The sequence below is a fragment of the Myodes glareolus genome, chromosome 13 (assembly GCF_982192425.1).
Source record: "Myodes glareolus chromosome 13, mMyoGla1.1, whole genome shotgun sequence".
Classification (NCBI taxonomy): Eukaryota; Metazoa; Chordata; class Mammalia; order Rodentia; family Cricetidae; genus Myodes; species Myodes glareolus.
In genome coordinates, this window is record NC_142038.1 from 46,575,796 (window position 1) to 46,595,206 (window position 19,411).

The window sequence follows — 19,411 nt, forward strand, 5'->3', positions numbered from 1 at the left end:
TGGAACCAAGCAAGAAGGAAGAGGGGTACAATTGTTTTCTAAAGAATGAACTTAATGATACCTCTCTTATGTAAAATGTCTGTGTTTAAAGCAAGAGAAACACTAAACTTTATTGTCACCGAATAAACAGTAAAGTTTATCAGCATTTATCTCTGGAAAGAAATTGCAATGTTCTTTACTACTTGTGGTTTGTATTTTCTGGTATGTTTTATTTTAATAGGTAGGTGCAAATTTGGGTAGGAGGAAAATCGAAACAAAAACTTTAGGAGGGTGCACGTGAAAATGATAACAGCAATTGATACTTTCAGGTTTCCAATAATTTTATTATGTAAAGCACTGCTGATATCCCTCAACTTGTAACTGGCTTATAACCTGATAAAATCACTGTTGGCTGAACATACCCAGAGTTGAGAATCACTTATTATACCTCTGCTCCTGAGTGCCACAGTCAAGCAGTTCAGGACTCTCTGATTGCCTTCATGATCCCATGGCTTGAATTGTTGCAACTACACCTGACACAGATCACAGTGAAAATCTGAATTACAAGCGCAGTTTTCCAGTATCATCGAGAGGAAAGAATCCTCAGCCATGATAAGTGAAGACTGTTCTGTGGAATGTTATGTGGCTGCGTGTGGAATGCTAAACTACTATACTGAATTCTATCTCTTGACCGTCCAAGGTAGGAAGTAAAATATGGCCGTCCTTTCCAAAGGCCTCTTCTTGTGCCCTTACTCCCCACCCACCTGTTCCGTGATCAAAGCTGCTGTCTCCATGTCTAGCATGGTAGCTTTGATTTGGTCTTTGGGACATCACACATAGGAAGGAATCAAGTGTGGTATTTGTGTTTTCACAGTGAAGCTTTAAGTGAGTTTTCTAGATAACGCTAAGCAGGTGTTCACAGTAGCTGGAGTTCTTGGTCCTCCCAGTAGCAGTGTGTGTGTGATAGTTCCCACTCGCATACCTAAGTTAACTACACTCAGTCACTTCGCTGCTAGCCTGCCTTTTCAAAAACTAGTATGGCTGATAAAAGTAGTCTTTAATATTTACCTGTAGAAAGGCAAAGTTATGTTCTACTTAGAAAATTAAAATTACAAAATCATTTATATTACCATTAATGTATAATCAATACATTATTACATACATATGTGTGAATATATTAATAGATCATAATACTTGACACTGATTTGTGTTTATTATAGTTAATTTTTGTAATGAAAATAAACATTTTACCTGTATGAATAGAAATGTAGAGAAAATGGAAGATATAGGATGAAATCCCAACTATGGAGAAATCTGATTGTTATAATTCTTGCCTTATTTTTCTCAAATTTAACTGCTAGATTTTTATATTGAGAAAAGCAATGTATCTAATGCCAAGGTATGATTTTTTTCTAATATCTTTTATTTTGACTTTTGTATATATTCATGTATGCTGAGGAGTATGTGCAAGTGAGTGTAAGTGTAAGTGAGCACCAGAAGAGGCGCCAGATTCCCTGGCCCTGGACTTGCAAGTGGCTGTGAGCTGCCTGGTGTGGGTGCTGGGAACTTAACTTCTTTCCTCAGCAAGAATAGGAAACACGCCCAACCTTGCCATCTCTCCAGCCAAGGGTTTTTTGTTTGTATTGGTTTTTGTTGTGGTTGTTGTTGCAGCTTCTTGTGTACCCCTTCCTCCCCAACCAGTGTTTTACATTTGAGGTTTTCACTATTCACTTCAACACAGTTACAGAATAATGTTCCTGTCGGGGCAGGAAGGGTTGGTCCTGAGAGTTTATAACTTGATGTAATTAACCCACAAGGTTTGTCTTGAAATACAAAGCCAGAAGCTGCTCTCCCTTAGCCCTCTTGCCCATTTTTTTTATCTCTCTGGGGCTTCTCAGAAATTCACAATGATAATGAGTGCAGTGGGAATCCCAATAGGTTCAGAGGGAGGAAATGACCCAAAAGAAGGAAAGTTTATGAAGCTATGTCAATGAAGGTTGTCCAGGGAAATTCCTGAAGTCATGTTCTAATGGAGAAGAGTTATTTGCCTTTTTGCTATTTTGCCATTTTCTTTGTTTTAATATTTCTACATTTTCAGAGTATTGCACCTGTTGAAACTCCTCCCCCTCTGCTCTTATGCTGGCCAAACAATTTCGGGTTTCTGTCAATCAAGATCGTGTGGATTTGGGGTTGCTTTTTACTTGTTTATTTTCATATCTTGGGATTAAGATGACCATGTCTATTATCCACATGTCATGACGGAATAATCATTTTCTCCTCTCAAATAAAACACTTCTTAAATGTCATGTCTTGGTTAACATATATTTATTAATGAAAAAGTACACCAAAATACACTTTATATTTATTTTTGCTAACTCGTGTTCTGCTAAAATTCCACCATTTCCTGGAAGCACTGTGCATGCCGATTTGCCCTGCCAATTTGCAGACACATGCTCGCTAGCCAGGCCCAAGATGAGTCCTGTGATAGGGACACAGGATGGGATTATTTTCAAGCCTCCAACTTTTGCTTCAGCCTTTAGAAACACTGGATGAAGAAAACTTCTCACTGAAAATGTTAAAGTGCAAGGAAACATTGTAGAAGTCATCCTACTGTTAGCGTACACCCAGGCAGAGCGAAAAATCCCACTGGTAGCCAGCTCTTTAAAGGCTAGGTGCAAGTAATTGCCCCAGCATTCGTGCACTCTATGGATAAATGAACACCTCCCGTATGCAGATCTGTTTGGTATTAATGTGTCTCAGTTCCTCCTCACACTCAGTCATATTTGTTCATTCTAGGTGTAGAGAGAACATGACATTTACCTTCTTTTAAAAACCTCCTAAAGTTTGTTATCTTTAGCCATCGAGGGCCACTCTTCCTACATGCAAACAGATAGAGCACAACCTTAGTTCCAGCTTTGCTCCTTCTAACTTCTGGCTGAGATTCCTATCTCCCCAGGCTTGCCAATATGTTACCTTCTGTTCACACTAAAGGCAAGGTGGAAACTCCCTGTGGACTTGCAGAACAGGAGATGGAGGAGCTTACCCAGGAAAATCTCAGGGGAGTGTGGAAAATAGTTGACCAAGCTACATGAGTGTGGCTACTAGCAGAGAACAGACTGAAGGGCATGGAGAATCAGGACAGCTCCTCCATTTACAGTGGCTTTGGAGAAACACACTCTAGAAAAATGTAGAAATTCCACCATCACCTGATCCACTTCCTGTCTGTCCTTCCTTTCATGTCAGGGGGGCCTCAGACAAAGGCAGTTTGAGATGGTGAGTCTGTGGGGAAAACAAAGCTTTTGCTTTACCTCTAACAGGAGACCAGGCACATTTTAGGTGAAGACTTGTGGAGAAGAGGGGTGGGAAAAGCCTCAAATTGTACATAGGTTTAGAGCTCCAAGTGCTTGTGGTAGAGCTGATATGGAAGCCAAGAGAGACTGTGTGCAGCAGTGGCAGATAACACACTACAGTATAGTGTTCTCTCAATGCTTCTGTCTCTGTGTATGTCTCTCTATCTTCTCTCTTTCTCTGTCTTTGTCATCTATCTATCAACCCATCTGTCTGTCTGTCTATCTATCTATCTATCTATCTATCTATCTATCTATCATCTATCTATCTATCTATCTCTTTATCTATCTATATCTATCTGTCTATCCCCATATGCAGAAAAATCAAATAGACTGAAAGGAGGGAAGCAGAACTCTACAGATGGAGGTGGAGACTCCAGGAGAATGAAGAGAAGAAAAGCTTAATTTAGCTTGACATGGTGGTGCACACATGTAATCCCAGAACTTGGGGAACTGAGACAAAAGGACCTTGAGTTGAGGACCATCCTTTACTCCACAGCGTAACCTTTCTAAAAACCAGTTTACAATAAAAGCGATAAGAAAGAATGGAAGGAAGAATGAGTGAAGGGGAGCATATGAAAGAGAAAGGAAAAAAACTGTGTCATGCAGCTATGTGACTTTAGGTCCCAGAGACACCAAATTTAACAGCTTCATATTATCCATCACAGACATGTAGAGCTCATTTGTCTACGTGAGCTCAGACCTGGTTACAGAGTAGCAGCATTTCATAACCAGCTTTAAAAACGGCATATCAAGATGGCCGGAGGAAAGAGAAAATCAAGGGGAAGGCTGAGTTTCATGCCAGACATTGGCTTGGGTACTCTCCTCACATGGTTGCTAAGAACCCTCAGTGGATCCAGGGGAGCTCTCTGCCATTCTAAGCATTTCGACAGCACTCCCTACTTGGCCTTTGCTGACATACTATAATTTTATGAACTCGCAAGATGAGGATGGCTTATTTAAGTCTGAAGTTGTCTTGTCTGGAGAGGAACTTTTGCTAGCCTCCTGTTGGGAAAAACACCCACCATGACCTCTTTCCGTGGCAGCTGCCATTGGAGCCAGGATTGATGGGAGCTCTGAGTGTTATATAGACATGGAAAGAAACACTGCCTTTGAACCTAAATTAGAGGGGAGGAGAAGTGTTCTCTGTGAAGGTGGTGATTTGGGCTATTTCTCGGCCCCCGTTCCATAGTTACGATCCTCTGATCAAGTCCTGTTGAACTCAATTTGGCAGAGGGATGAGTTTCTGGACAGGGGCTGTGTGCAGACCCTGGCTTACAGCTAAAGGGCTGACGTGAAGGAAGAAATACTCCACCCAAAGCTCCCCAAACATCACTGGGGAGAATGTTTTCCCTGGTGTGCACCACTTGCCACCTGCCCAACCCACCACTTCTCGAACAAAATGAAGAGTTCCTACCACTCCAGCCCAGAGTCCCCGAAGCCTTTGTGAAGCAGCTAGATTCTGTGTCAGAAGAACAAGGGCAGCGAAATCCTGGCGGCTGTTTATCCTTTGATGCTGTAGTCGGAAAGTATGCGACTAACTTTTCCTCTTGATACTAATTTTTCTTCACCTATCCTCCTGGAGTAGTAGGCATGGGTGAGAGCCTTTCATGGGACTGAATCTAAAGAAATATAGTTACTTTAGCCAGTCTCTGGGGTTTCAGATTTCTTGGACTTCCCACCTTCTCAGCACAGGGTGAGTTTTTCCCAAGAAGCCCTATAGCTTTCCACCCACTAATGTATATAGAAAGTCCCTATTCCTTTTGTCTGTGTGAGCTCTTAGTCCCCTGGGTCCTCTGAGGTCAGCGTGGTGGAGGATTTCTGCTTTAATAGAGACAACTGAAAAGTCAACATATGGAAACAAACCAGAGCCTGACAGAGCTTGCATCCCACCCCACGTGGTGACTGCATCTATGGATGTGCCTCGGAGTCCTTCCTTTCTGCTGCTTGACACTAGGTTCATGCAATGGCGGGGGGGGGGGATGCTATAGTGTCAGAATAAGCCCATAATTGTCAACAGTCATTCACATGAGAGCTGTGTAAAGAAGTCTTAGTCTGAGGCCATAGGTGGGGTTCCAAACCCAGGTCTTCCGCACCTGAAACAGAACTTCCCCCCTTGGAGTCTTGGGTTTTCTCTTCTTATACTTGACCAGGAATGGGTCAATAATAACAGCTTTCATAAGCAAAGTGTTGGAGACTCTGGGTCAACAAGTTTGAAAATATTCTTTACTGAAAAGTTCATAGAGATTACATTAAATATTATGAAGAAGACTTTGAAATTACAAAGTGGGATGCATGAAAGATATCCTATTTATCAAACTATACACCATCCAATTCTTTCCATTTTTGAGTGTGTGCTTTTTGGAAGAAGGGTTCTGCTTGATGCACTGAACCCCAGCAAAAGACCAAGTTATTTTTAAAATTCCTATCTGAAGAAGTACTTTTCTTCTATAATTTCCCTTTTTGATTGAGAATCATAATGGATAATAGGCAATATCATTAGTTACTAACAGGAGATAAATATATTCAGACATGTAGAGTGCTGAAGCCAAGCCCCATTTTAAAATTGGCATTTTCAGAGTGGTAGGAATGAGGCTGTATGAGTCATTATTTTATCTATTTGACATGTCAGACACTGATAAATTATCTCTTTGGACTGTCTGATTTAATTTTCACCCGAATCTTATTATCTGTTGTTTTACATGTACAAATGAAAAAACCAGGGCCTAATGATATTTCATAAATAATTATTGCAAAACCATCCAATCAACATGAGACAGAGGCAGAGCTTCCATTCACTGTCCTGATAACAATTTAATATTAAATATATTAAATTTCTATATTAAATAAATAATCAATCTCCTCCTTCTTGTACCCTATTTGGCAACCTGCCATATCAAACTAGAAATAAACCAATTCTAACATTAATTTTCTTTTATGTAAAATGCTGAGTTAGCATGAAATAATGTTGAATCATTGATCTCTTATATGTACTTAAAATATATATAAATATAACAACTAAATGTTACCAAATGATTTATTATGATTGGTGCTAGATTACAATGTATATGAAATGGATTCATTATGGAAACACATAAAAATAGTTAACTAGTTTTGTAGTTATATTCACACAAGAATCTGAAATATAGTTTCTGTTCTGCCTTTTAAAATATATCCACAGAATTACTTTGTAGTTTTTGCTACACAATTTTACAATACTGATACTGCACCTGTATCATCTACCATACTATAAGAATGAAACAAAATATGAAAGCAGTTAATAGAAAATTATTCTTTCCCATATCCATCAGTGATTCCAAAGAAGAAAGTTTGTTTCCATTGGCAGTGAGGATGGATGGTAGCCATTAGCATTTCAGATCTTACATACATAGACATATGTATGAATACACCAATGAATTGCTCGGGCTATTGTCCCATCCATAGGTGTTTGCCTTCTGAGTTGACTAGTGATTGCCCAAATGCTGTGCAATTCTACTGGGACATTGGTATTCTTTCTTTTTTTTTTAAAACCATGTTTCTCTCAAAAATCAAATATATAAGAAAGAAATACAGCAGGCTAAGATCTACAGTGCTACAAAGCAAGTTAAAACAGTTACTAAGTTACCAGTCACGGCAGTTTATGTATTTTTGCTATTCACAGACTGCAGACTCTTGTTAAATATCTGAGCCGATGGAAATCGATGACATATAGACATGCATTCGTGTGAGTCCATAATTAATGATGTGTATACTGTAATAAGCACATTCATTTTTTAACACCATTCAGTAAACAGATTCCTTTAGGGCTTGAGCTAAATCCGCTATCACAATTACACACAAAAGAACCTGTAAACAAGTTGACGGTACACATATGTACAAGCAAACTGCACTGGAAAAGCGAAGAGGTAATTTCAAATGGGTGTCACTTAGTATATAGCAATGTGCAACAAACTGTTCCATCACCAAGTGCCAGAATGGGGTCAGCGGAAAAGCAACATGAGCGAGGTCCCTGTCAATCACCACTCAGGGTTCCTTCCAGCAAAATCCAGATGCTTCCATGTGTGGAGTGACATCACACTCAAAGGGCCCAAGACAAAAGGAAAGAGAAATATGAGAGTCCCTGCTGAATGTGTCTGGAGCTCTTCAGGTAGCTTGTTCAGTACAGCCCCATAGTCGGGAAGGGTCAGGGCTAATGTGGATACTACCTAAGCAATTACATTTAATATAAAGAAATTGTTCTGCTAATTGGGTTCTATGTAGTGCTCTGCTTGTTATGAAAGATGTGGGGAATGAGGACCTAATTTTTTTTTTTAACTTCCAGTATCACAAAGAGTTGTTCTTTATGGATTTAGCTGAACACTATTGCCAGCCTGAAGAGAGAAACTGGAAGCTGATCCCATTAACCAATTTCAGGGAAGTTTAAACGAAGCTCTCCTAAGATGGTGTCTCTGAACGTTTTGGATAGGATACCATTTCAATAAATCCTTAACCCAGTGTTTTATACCGAGAGACAGTAATGAGCAATGTTGATACTCCCACTTCCCCAGCCTGCATGCTTTTAAAAACTAATTGCCAAGCCATAATCTAAAACAGGCAGAGCATGTTTTTTTGGGGAAAAAAAAGTTCTCTTGATCCAGTTTCTTTTTAAAAAAAAATTAATAATGGACAAACAGAAGAAAATTGAAAGGAAACTCAAACACAGGAAAGTGTAAAACTTCTCATCTGTTCCAAACTGCTGGGAACAAAAAATTATTGCGAACCTCATTAGAACAATTAATTAAAAAGCAAAAAGTAGAGGGCTTATGGAGAAAATTTGCCCACTGGTGCGCCTGGGTGTCTGGTTCCGTGGACACTCCGCACAGGTCCCCGGGAGGAGGGATCTTGCTCTATCAGCTGAGCCCTGGCTTGGAAAACAGACTATCTTTGAAGGGTCAGGCTTATGTGCTTACAAACTGATCCCATGAAGCACCGGGGAAGCTTGCATAGGTTAACTTCAAACACCTCTCACACTCTCCCGCAATCTCCAAAGCGCTTGACTCTGACTGAGCATGTAGCCCCCCTTTCTGCTGTAAATTTAGACATTTATCTCTTCTGTCTATCGGATATCCAAACAAGTAAGACATGCTTCCTTTCATTTGACTCTGGGCCTCCTTTTCTGAGCACCTTTTTGGTACTTGTGTAAACAGTCTGAAAGAGTGATTGGCAGGAGACTGGAGAGGGTTTGGTGTGCTCAATGTGCCCTGGAGACTTGGCACCTATTTACAATATGCATATTTCAGACTGATTGCTGTAACTTCAAAATAATCAGGCTGATAAACAGTTTAACTCATAATTGTGCAGGCCGCATAGATTCCCATGGACTATGAGAGAGCAATTTAATCAACAGGCCAGTGAAATCGCACTGGGAATAGCCAGTGGGTTTGTGCTATTTCTTTTTCTTCTTCTTAGAAGTCACCACTTGAATGTGGTGGCATTTTGTTTCTCTCCTTTTGTTTTTCGTTCTTGTCATGAGCAAATTTAAAACACATAGTTTGAAATTTAAACCAATGGCTCGGCATTTCTTTAAATACAATTTTTTGTTTCTTTCATCCATAGAGATAAATCTAGGTCTTTGTAACATAGTCTCTGCATCATTAATAAATATATACATTCATAGTAGATGAGAATTCTGAAAACCAGAACTACAATAGACTATCTAGGAAACCAATATAAATTGTAATAATTAGTTTCCTAAACTCAAATTTTCAAAGTTTCAAGTTATGTGTTTATGTGTATACATATGTATAGATATATATCTATTTATATATATACATCTAGATAGATGTACACACATACATACATATATACATGCAGTTTATACACCAACACACAAAACACCCAGATACCCATGCTCCTTACGCACAGTCTTGCATTTTTTTTGCCTTATCCTCTACCCCAGCTTAGAAAAGCCATCAGGAAACATTGTGGGATGTGGGAAGCCAATGTATTTGTATTTTGATCTGACTTAAATAAAAAAGAACCTAATATTTGCTTAAAAGTCAAAATGAGGAAGCAGAAGGGTACAAAGACACATGTCTGTATAACACATATGCCCAATCACCCACCTGTTGTATGTCTCTTTCCCTGGTGCCCTGTACACAGCATGGCAAGCAGTCTTGGGTAATCCCTGTGCAGAACCCAGCCTAGGGCAAGGATCTCTTAGGACCGGACAGGGTGCCATCAGTTGTGCCCTACGACTGCCCCTCATAGAGTTCACAGTGCAAGGTAAAATCTGTGGCAGAGAGAACAGAGAACTATCTTCCAAATTTACCTTTTCCTTGTCTCCTCTCAAAATCCATGTCCAATAGCAGATGTGGTTTAAAATATCTCATTTCTTTTAGAATGGGTGCTGGGCAGAAATCATACTGACTACTTTTTACTGACAGTAAAAGAAAAGGAGAAACAGATAAAAGTTCAAAATAAAAAGGAGAAGCAGTTATTTATGAGATGATTAAGTCCACAGCCTTTGGAATACAAGAAGCCCAAGAGAAAATGTGTTTCTACTACTGTTGTATGAGACTGTGTGCTGTATTTTCCAATTGAGCTTCACTGAGCTTATCTGTAAGGCAAACGGCAGTGAGAGGGGATGCACTGCTAGATTATTAAAGAATTTAGTAAAATAAGGTATATTCAATACCAAGTAGAGTTTCTGGTGTGAAATGACAAGTCCTTAATATACATTATTTAAAAACTTGTTCTTTAACACATAATTCTAGTGTGATGATCTAATATATACATATAGGATAAACACAGAAAACATACAGAAATTATATGTTTGTGTGAAATGAATTCAATTCAAGTTCTTCATTCAAAATTGGATTTCCTAGTAGTTTATGTTGTTCATTGCAGTGATGATTTCATGGCATGCACCCCACCAATATTTGATGAGTGCATACACATACAAACAAACATATGACTGATTGATCTAAACTCTCCAGTCTTTAGTTTCCCTTTTGTAAGATGGGGCTATAGTGATCAGATCTTTACTCTATCACTTTCATGCTGGTCTAATAAATTTAAAATAGATATCAAATTGTTTAAGGCCACAAAAGTTTCCTCAGAGAGTTTACATGAACCTGTTGGATAAGGCTCAGCACCCAGGGCTTCTGAGGCTTGTCACGTCTATGAAGACAGGGAGTGAGAGCCAGTCCTGTACAAATCTATGAAACAGTGAAACATATTTTTTCAAGATCCAAGTGCCCTCTTCAATGAGTGGACATTCAACCCAAAGACATAAAGTGTACAATGAACAGTTGAAACGATGAAATCTTTGGTCCACTGTGAGAACTATCCCCCCCTTCGTTATTTCATGTCTGAGACCTTGTAGTCTACTGTTGATCACTTAGAAAGCATTCCAACAGGGTCATGCAAAACCCAAAAGGCTCCAAAGTGCTTCAGAACTAATACAGGCAGCTGATGACATGATTGGTAACGCTGGTGAAGTGTAATTGGGTGAGGAAAACAAAAAGACTCATCTAGAAATCACCTGACTGCCTAAGACCCAGACTGCTAATTCCCTTTCATGCCCTCCCAAAGGATGGCATATTCCTTCTTCCAAATCTCAGTACTCACATCTAGAGAAAGGGATGGCTGCACCAGGCATCTTATATAAAATGCATATACATTTAACTTGGTGATTGTTGTGCTGTACTAGCTTGTGCATTGACGAGGAAGTTTTTTGCTAGACATGGTGCAGAAAGGAAGCCGTGGCTTCTAGCAGTGGGAGGGAAAGGACTCAGTTATCTTTAAGGTACTGGCCACTGGGAGTTTGACCATGCTCCAATGAGTGGATGACATGAATAGGATTTAGGGTAATTCTTTACTTATTTTTTTCTTTTTTGGGGGGGACTGGGTGCAAGGATTTGGGAGGAATGGGAAGTGAATGTGATCGGAGTGCACTGTGTAGAAATCCCAAATAATCAATAGAGATATTATATTGGGGAAAAAACAAAAAGGAAAGAAAAATAAATGTAAAGCATTCCTTAGTTAAGTTTCTTGTCTTAGGCAGTATTAAGATATTTGATTGGACAGTCTTCACTGTGGGGGTCTTTCTTTGGCACTGGAGGAGTCTTGTTGGTACCCTTCGTCTCTACTCACTGGATTTCAGCAGCACCCCTCCCTCATGATAGCCAAAAACATCTGCAGGTATTGCCAAAGACTGCTGGGCCACAGAATCATCCCTAGTTGACAGGAAATGCCTTAAATGCACACAGTCTGTGCAAACCAAAAGAATTTCTAAAAATGTCTGTTTTCACAGAAAAAGATAAACTACTGACCCGTGGTCACAATTGAGAAAAACTGTTAATGACCAACATGAATTCTAATTTAGTTTCCGCCAAGTGCATTCTTCTGAGTTTCAGTTGTAGTTAAGTGCTAGGGCTCTTGCTTCCCTTCCCTAGTTTCTGGGTTCAACTCCTGACACTACATTCTGTTCCTTTCCTACTCGTTTGTTTATTTTTATGTAAGATTACATTGACTTTACACATGGTGACAGGGAGTTTGACCTCCCCCGACCCTAGACATGTGTATTGTTTTAATATTATCAGGGATCTAGCTGGGCGGTGGTGGTACATGCCTTTACAGTACTTTGGAGGCAGAGGCAGGCAGATCTTTGTGAGTTTGAGGCCAGCCTGGTCTACAAGAGCTAGTTCCAGGACAGGTACCAAAGCTACAGAGAAACCTAGTCTTGACAAAATAAAAACAACAACAACAATAAAAAATAATATCAGGGGACCAATATCAATTAGTCAGTATTCTAAATGGTAATCTATTGTTCAAAATTTTAAATATAAATTAAATTTCTTAACCAAAGACTTTTTCTATGTACTCAAATGATCAATAGACATTGCTTTAACATGAATGTAAAAGCAAGTCATATGTGTGTGCACACCCACACCATGTACACACAGAGGCAATTGTGCAATAACTCTTTGTTACTTTGTAATATATCAGTTTTCTGGTTCTGCTTCAATTAGTGATGGTTAGAGCCAACATCAACAAAAAAAAAAAATAGAGAGAGAGAGAGAGAACCTAAAGTTTTGTTGTTTTTTTGTTTGTTTGTTTGGTTGGTTGGTTGGTTTTTTTTTTTTTTTTTTTTTTTTGGTGTGTGTGTGCAAATCCAGGTAATATCTAGGGGTTCATTCTAAGAATAACCTAAACAAGATAGAGCAGATCACAGAAGTTCAGACTCACTAAATCCCTAGTTGGCCCTAAGTGCTTTTACAAGGCTGATTAATGGGAAAATTGCCCCTACTGTCCTCCAGAGCCACGTGATAATTGCTGGGTCAGGGAACATGTCCTTCTTTAAATTTTAAAAAATATTTCCCTAAATAAAGCATGGCTGAATTTCCAGGACTTAAAATTTGTTCACAAACAACAGAAATTTGTTGTTTTAAGTAGTTAGGAAGTCGGGGCAATAAAGGCATCTTCGCACTTGGGGTACACAACAGGGAAAGCAACAGACTGAAACATATGGAACTATTTTGTATGTGTGTGTATGTTTATATTGACAAATAATCTTAGCTGTTCAAGTTCATCTGTTTCATTAGCTGGTCCTCACTTCCTTTTGTATTTATTTAATTGTTCATCAACGCTCATGACAAGTTAATTATTCTGTTTCTTGTGCTATAAGGGTACTTGTCATCTATCCAATTATTCTTCTGTTATGTGCTAGGGTCAGCTTGGTGAGTCACTGTAACCTTCCAACCTTTGTGGTGTATGTGTCTATGAGAGACAGAGACAGACAGAGACGGGGAGAGAGAGATTACGGTTTAACCATCTTTTCTGGGAGAATGTCTAGAAAAATTTTTAGCACTTCATTTCTTTTGTGTTCTTACAGTTGGATTATCACCGTTTTTAATTCCTTCTGTCCTTTCTCATGTGCTTATTCTTATATACAAGGTTTTGTTTTACATTTTTGGTTAATGTTATGGTTCAACATCTCCATTATCCACGAGCCTCATATCTTGCTTAAGTTAAACTGGACAAAGCAAGCGATTCAGTGGTTTAGGATTGTATTGATAAAGCAATTGAATTCACTGATTATTCCACATTGCTTTGGTATTATCTATATATTTCACCAATGGAACCATCTTTGAGGCAGCATAATTATTAAATTATGAGTTATTTTCTGGCTCCCTTGATCCAAACTGAGTAATAAAATGAAAAAAGTGACCCAAAATAGTCATTAATTTCATTTGCTATTGGGTATTATTAAAATACACTTTTCTTAGAGAGGATCCCCATCCACCCGGGTTAAAGCTATAATAATACAGACTTTCTGACTGAGGAGTGGAGGCCCACTTACCAAGAGATAAAGCTGTAATGGCAGTGGCTTTCCAACTCAAGGAAAAGGCACAAACACAGAACTATGGGAAGACTTTGGTTGAAAGGCAGATGAAATGATAAATAGATTTTGGAAAAATACTAGTGGCCTAGTCCTAAAACACGCTTTTTTTCTGTGACAGTGAATGGCACATACTTTGAATTACATGTTGATTTTGCCTTAGTTCCTCAATAGCAAGTTCTTAAAGGGGGGCCCTTGGACCATCAAAATTATTAAACATACTAGGTCAAAATTCATCTTCCCTGGTCCTGCTTCAAGATTTATGAGGCTGACTCTGAAGTCCACATAAGGGAATCTCCTTCAGAAAGGGCCATAATGGGTTTTAATGTGTAATGATTACTGAGCTACAAAAAAAAAAAAAAAAAAAAAAAAAAAAAAGCAATGGTGGTCACTCAGGGAAAATCCCCTCTCCAATATCCTTAGCAAAACAAGAAGAAAAAAAATTTCAAAGCAAATACATCACAAAGCTGTGGTTATTAAAGTTGAAGACTCTTTTTGCCACAGGATAGGGCACAATAATCATTTTTTTCTCGAGCTAGAATGATGAAGGCAATATAAATCAAACTCAATCCATCATGTTTCATTTCTTCTAATTTCTTCGCAGATATCCATCATTATATAGTCCCTTACCATTGACATCAAACTCCATTGTAATCCCAAATACACACTGTTCACTCTGATTCTTTCTCTAGTGTGTTCTTTTGACACTCTAAAAGAAAATAAATAAATTGGAACAGTGGGCCATCAAGACCGCAAGATGCCAACAGTACCAAGACATTAAAGAGAGAAATGGCCCATGCTAAAACCTATAACTCAGCATGCAAATTGGCAAAAACATTTATCTGCCACAGAGTCACCAGGGGGGAAATAATTCCCTTCATTTTTCCTTGGAAAATTGTTATGTCAAGTAGAGATGACAAAGAATTCATCCTATAAGTTAACAGAAAATGTCTTATTAATTCTAGCAAAGACCAAACATAAGGCCAACATGACTCAAATTGTGTGACAGTGTACCCAGTGGCAGAAACACCAAGACTCAGTTCTTCTGGGTTAGTCTACTCTACTCTACACCAAATTGGAAGATTGGCAGCAAAAAGGATAAAAAGTTAAGAGTCAAAATTTGACTTCCTTTGTAGGAACTGTACTGGAGCAATTTTTCAAAATGTTGTATCTGCCATTTCTTTCCCTCTTAGAAGAATGCTATGTTTAGGGGGAAAAAGATATTCAGACGGTTCGAGAGTCTGGAGAAGAAAACATAGCCCCAAATCATAAGCAGGGGTGGCTAAGATAGTGAATAATAAACAGACACCTGCCATCTGTGGGAGAAGATGCTTCTGAATCAAACAAGGCCAACGGATGCATGGAAAGTTCCATGTGGTCCCTGTTTTAATCAAGCGTTGCTCCAAAATGAGTCAGCTGGAATAGGCATTTCACAATGGGGCATGTTTATCAGTGCTCCCCTCCTCCCTTCTAGAAACTCAGCATTCCAGCAGGGGAAGCTGTGTTTATGTACAAAGGGATACATCACAGCATAGTTTGGAAGCCACTTCAAAAGATCACTCATAACTATACATCACTGCATTTCTGAATATTTCTGAACATTTCTGAACATGTGGTGGTGACCTACGCCTTTAATCTCAGCACTCAGGAGGCAGAGGCAGGTGGATCTCTGTGAGTTTGAGGCCAACCTGGTCTACAAGAGCTAGTTCCAGGACAGGCTCCAAAGCTACAGAGAAACCCCGTCTCAAAAAAACTAAAGAAAAAAAAAACTAAAAAAAAAAAAAAGAGGCCACTATAAATTATGTAACATTTCTGTTTTCCTTTCCCTCTACTATTTGGATATTATTCCCTTCTTAATCCCTTCTTAATAGTAGGTAGGAGGAGTTTATAAATATGTCCCTGACTTCAGGAGACTCATGCCAATTTAGGAAATGATCTCCCCAAATTATTTGGATTTAGCCTTATAGGATTTCAGAGAAGGCAGCCCAAACTATATCTCTATACATGTCAAGTAGCATTCATTTGACCATCCAGTAATATTCATTTCTTGATAGCAACAATGTACAGCTCCCATCAGAATCCACATTCAAGAACTGAACTTTCCACACATTGCTCTGTCCATAACTGTATTGAGGGCTCTGAAGCCGGGGATAGCAGAGTGCTTAATCTCGCGGCTCACTTAGCCAGAGATCATTTCCAGTGTGCTGAAGACTGCAAAGGGCACACTGAACATCTCCTCGCCAAAGGGAACCTAAGACTATATGTTCTTGGTGACTCCTCAAAGTCTGCTACTGACTGGGGCTGAATTTATGAACATGTCCATACCCTCACAAGTGGATGTCAGGCTTTTTCGTCTTTTCTGTTTAAACATTTTACCATGGGGCAGGTGTCACATTACAGATAGCCCCAAATGAAAGTGATATGTTGTTGGTTTTCAACAGATCTTTATTACAAAGCTTATTCACTGTGGATACAAACAGTACCCATAAAGAAAAAAAAATGCCTTAATAGCATAGCCTGCAGTTGCTCTAAGACTGTGGGTAAAGCATTTCATTTCTTATCTGAAGACTGTAGCAGTATCTGTGGGTTGATGGCCAGCTCAGTTCTTGAGTGCCTCTCTTTCATGATACCATTATGATTAGTGCTGAAATTTAAGGAAATGGACTTTGACCAGTTTATTCAAATCTCAGATTCTCTGACAGTCCTTTCAGTGAGTCAATGGTCATCTAGTCAGCCATTCACATCCAGATTCTTCTGACCCATTAAGACCCATAATGCTTCCCAGTATCTTCCATAGTTACTATGGTGGTCTTTTTGATTTACCACCAAGAGACAGAGAGAGAATGAAGATGCATTAGTAGGGTTCACACACAAAGCTATCTATCAACTATCTGATAAAATATTAATACACAGAAGAATACTTTCATAAATGATAATTTTTTCTGGCAATTCAGCACCCCAAGGAAACTTTCTTTTTCACTCAAATTAAATTTTAAACTTTATCTGAAGCATCAGGACAAGAAAACATGGCCTTATCCTATTACCCACCTGTGTAGTCAAGAATTACAAAAAAATTCAGAAAAGCAACCATATACCAACAGACATCAATAAATCAATGAGGAAATGTTCAAATAATAAATGTACCTAACTAAAAGTTTCCTTAAAAACAAAGAAACTGGTCGTTAGATGTTTTTTCTCCCATAGACACTGTCTGGTTGTCTTTATTACTTGTGCTAACTACACACCCGTGTGCATGCACGTGCACGAGCACACACACACACACACACACACACACACACACACCAAAAAATTCGGAATGCTTGGCACATTATAGTGACAAATCATTTTTCAGTTACCACTAAGATGAGTGATGAATGCTGAAAACTAAAGGTTGTCTTTGGACATTCATTTAGCACAAGTGAACAAAAGAACTATTAGAAGATTAATAGAAGACAAGAGGCATGTGGGTAGACATTGTTAACAATTTCTTTTGCACTGTATCTATACAGGTCAGGAATATATTTTTTAAAAAAGCTTAAAAAATCAAATTCATAACTTTTGTGTTCCAGCCACCCACGTGGGTCATTACAGACTTTACAGAAATGGTACAACTAAACCATAGTATGGCTACAGCCAGACCCCAGGATTCCAAAGGCAACCAAGCCTGTCTACAAGCAAGCAACAATGTACAGGGGTAGTTTAAAGTTCGTATGAGAAATTAAGAAGCATGTGGGGGTACAAATCCTCTAAAGCAAGCAAACAGAAGGCTGGATGCATCTTCAATTACTAGGTGTTGTTCCTAGCTTCACAACTCGTAGGAATGCAAAGAACTTGCCTGAACAAAAGGCCTCATCAATAATATGTGGGCAAGTCAGAACTCCGAGTCAGGTGGAGAATGGGGATCGTCAAATAAGAACGGAGAAGGCTGAGTGCAGGGCATCTCAAAGCTATGTTTGTGGACGTGACTATCTGCTTGTTAGTTAAACACACACGGTGTTCCACTAGCTCATCCCACTGTCTCCTAATGTAGAGAAAGTGCACAGCAGTGCGAGGGAGCCAGAGGGTATGTATTTCAAAATAAGAAAGAGAATTTATTGATGATTGGGAGGGGGCTATTCAGCGTTAGAAAGTGTTGCGAAGGGAGGCTGGAAAATCTGCCCGGGAGGGTGTTAATGAAGAGGCAGAGGCTCCTTTGTCTGAATGCTCTTGTGGGGGCAGCTGGAAGCAGGATGTCAGTCCTTGGCTGTCCAGGCCCTGGGTCGTGTGCATCCATTGTGCGTATATACAGACATAGATTGTGCTTGTGGTGCACAGGTGCTCATGCATACAGAGTCAATAGAAACTGGCACGTAGAGATCTAAGCGAAAAAAAAAAAATCACACGAATCCACCATTCTCCCTTCACCCCATAAACAAAAGCGAAGAAAAAAATAATAAAAATCTTGACTCTTTCGCCATCCTTGGCCAAAGGAAGGAGGCAGAATATGAGAGGGAAACAAACATAAAAATCTGGTTTGGGATGGATGAGCCCCAAAGCCTGTGAGCTACTCAGATACAGCTTTCACTGTAGGGAAGATTCCCAGCACATGGGATCAAGTTAATACAAGACAAAGGACAACACAGGAGCTCCCTTCTGGTTCCACATCTGAAAAGGAATCTACCCTGTGGATTTACACATTAAGGTGAGCTAGTTAAAGTAGGCAGTAGTATATCAATGGACTGTTGTGTTCTAACAAATGTGGATCGTTAGTTGATATTTTTCCTTTAACGTACGTGCTCCTTTGGGGAGGTTTATTTCAAAGTGGCAACTACCCCCAGCCCTCCCCTATAGATGATACTTCCGTAAAAGTTCAGACTGCCAAGGATGTTTTCTCTCAGGGAAGCGATCTGGAATTTTTATCTTCAGGAAATCCTGGATGCACTTCTCCAGCTCCTCTTCGATGGAGAGCTTTTCCTTCGCAGCTTTCTTTTTGCTGCTTATGTTCGACTCCCGGGAGCCTGACGTCAGAGTCCTGAGCAGGTCACTTTTCCGCCTCATCTCCGACTGCTGGATCAGCTGCACGGGGCCCTTCTTAATTGGCCTGTCCAGGGTCTGGATGTTGCTCTGGCGCGTTACAGGACCGCAGATCACCGTCTCCTGGGGAGAGCTGGCCTCTGACTGGCTGTCGCAGCTGGAAGTGGAGAGGTCATTGCAGGAGGTGCCGCTCTCCCCTTTGTCTCCCTTGCCATTCTTGCAGCAGCAATCACAATGAGAGGAGGACCACCTGGAAGGCTCACCTGGAAGGGAAACACAGATCCACAAATGAGTGCCGGCAACTCAGGGTGACTCAGAAAACGAACACATTAGTGCTCAGAGAGAATACAGGTATCAACACAATACAATACAATAGCAGCATCCAGAAACTAAGTCATCAAAGGGACATCCATTACTAATAGAAGACTGTGAATTCACTATAATATGGGATCATGCTGAAGCGCACCAACACTGCACTCAAGAGCCCTAGGTAGAAATATCCAGGTATTTATCAGTCCCGGTACCTGACAGATCCAAATTTTTAAGGCTTCAGTTCTACCAGCTGTAACCCCAAGATAATAATTTTCTTAGTAGCTGCAGTCTTAGGGGTGGCTTAGATGAGACAAGCAGAATGGAGGAGGTGGCATACAGTAATCTCAGAAAACGTGTGCCAATTTTACCATGGGTA

The 19,411-nt window shown here is 39.6% G+C and overlaps 1 protein-coding gene across 2 annotated transcripts in view; it reads right to left on the reverse strand.

Moving 5' to 3' along the window:
• Nucleotides 1-5,532: 5,532 nt before the first annotated feature.
• The window catches only part of Kctd16 (potassium channel tetramerization domain containing 16), a 277,058-nt gene continuing 263,179 nt past the window's right edge, over nucleotides 5,533-19,411 (reverse strand). For both annotated transcript variants that reach the window (XM_087896082.1, XM_087896081.1), the window contains exon 3: nucleotides 5,533-18,986. In XM_087896082.1, coding sequence (XP_087752208.1) covers nucleotides 18,535-18,986 — 452 coding nt within the window. In that variant the 3' untranslated portion in view covers nucleotides 5,533-18,534. The remainder of the gene's footprint in view (nucleotides 18,987-19,411) is intronic.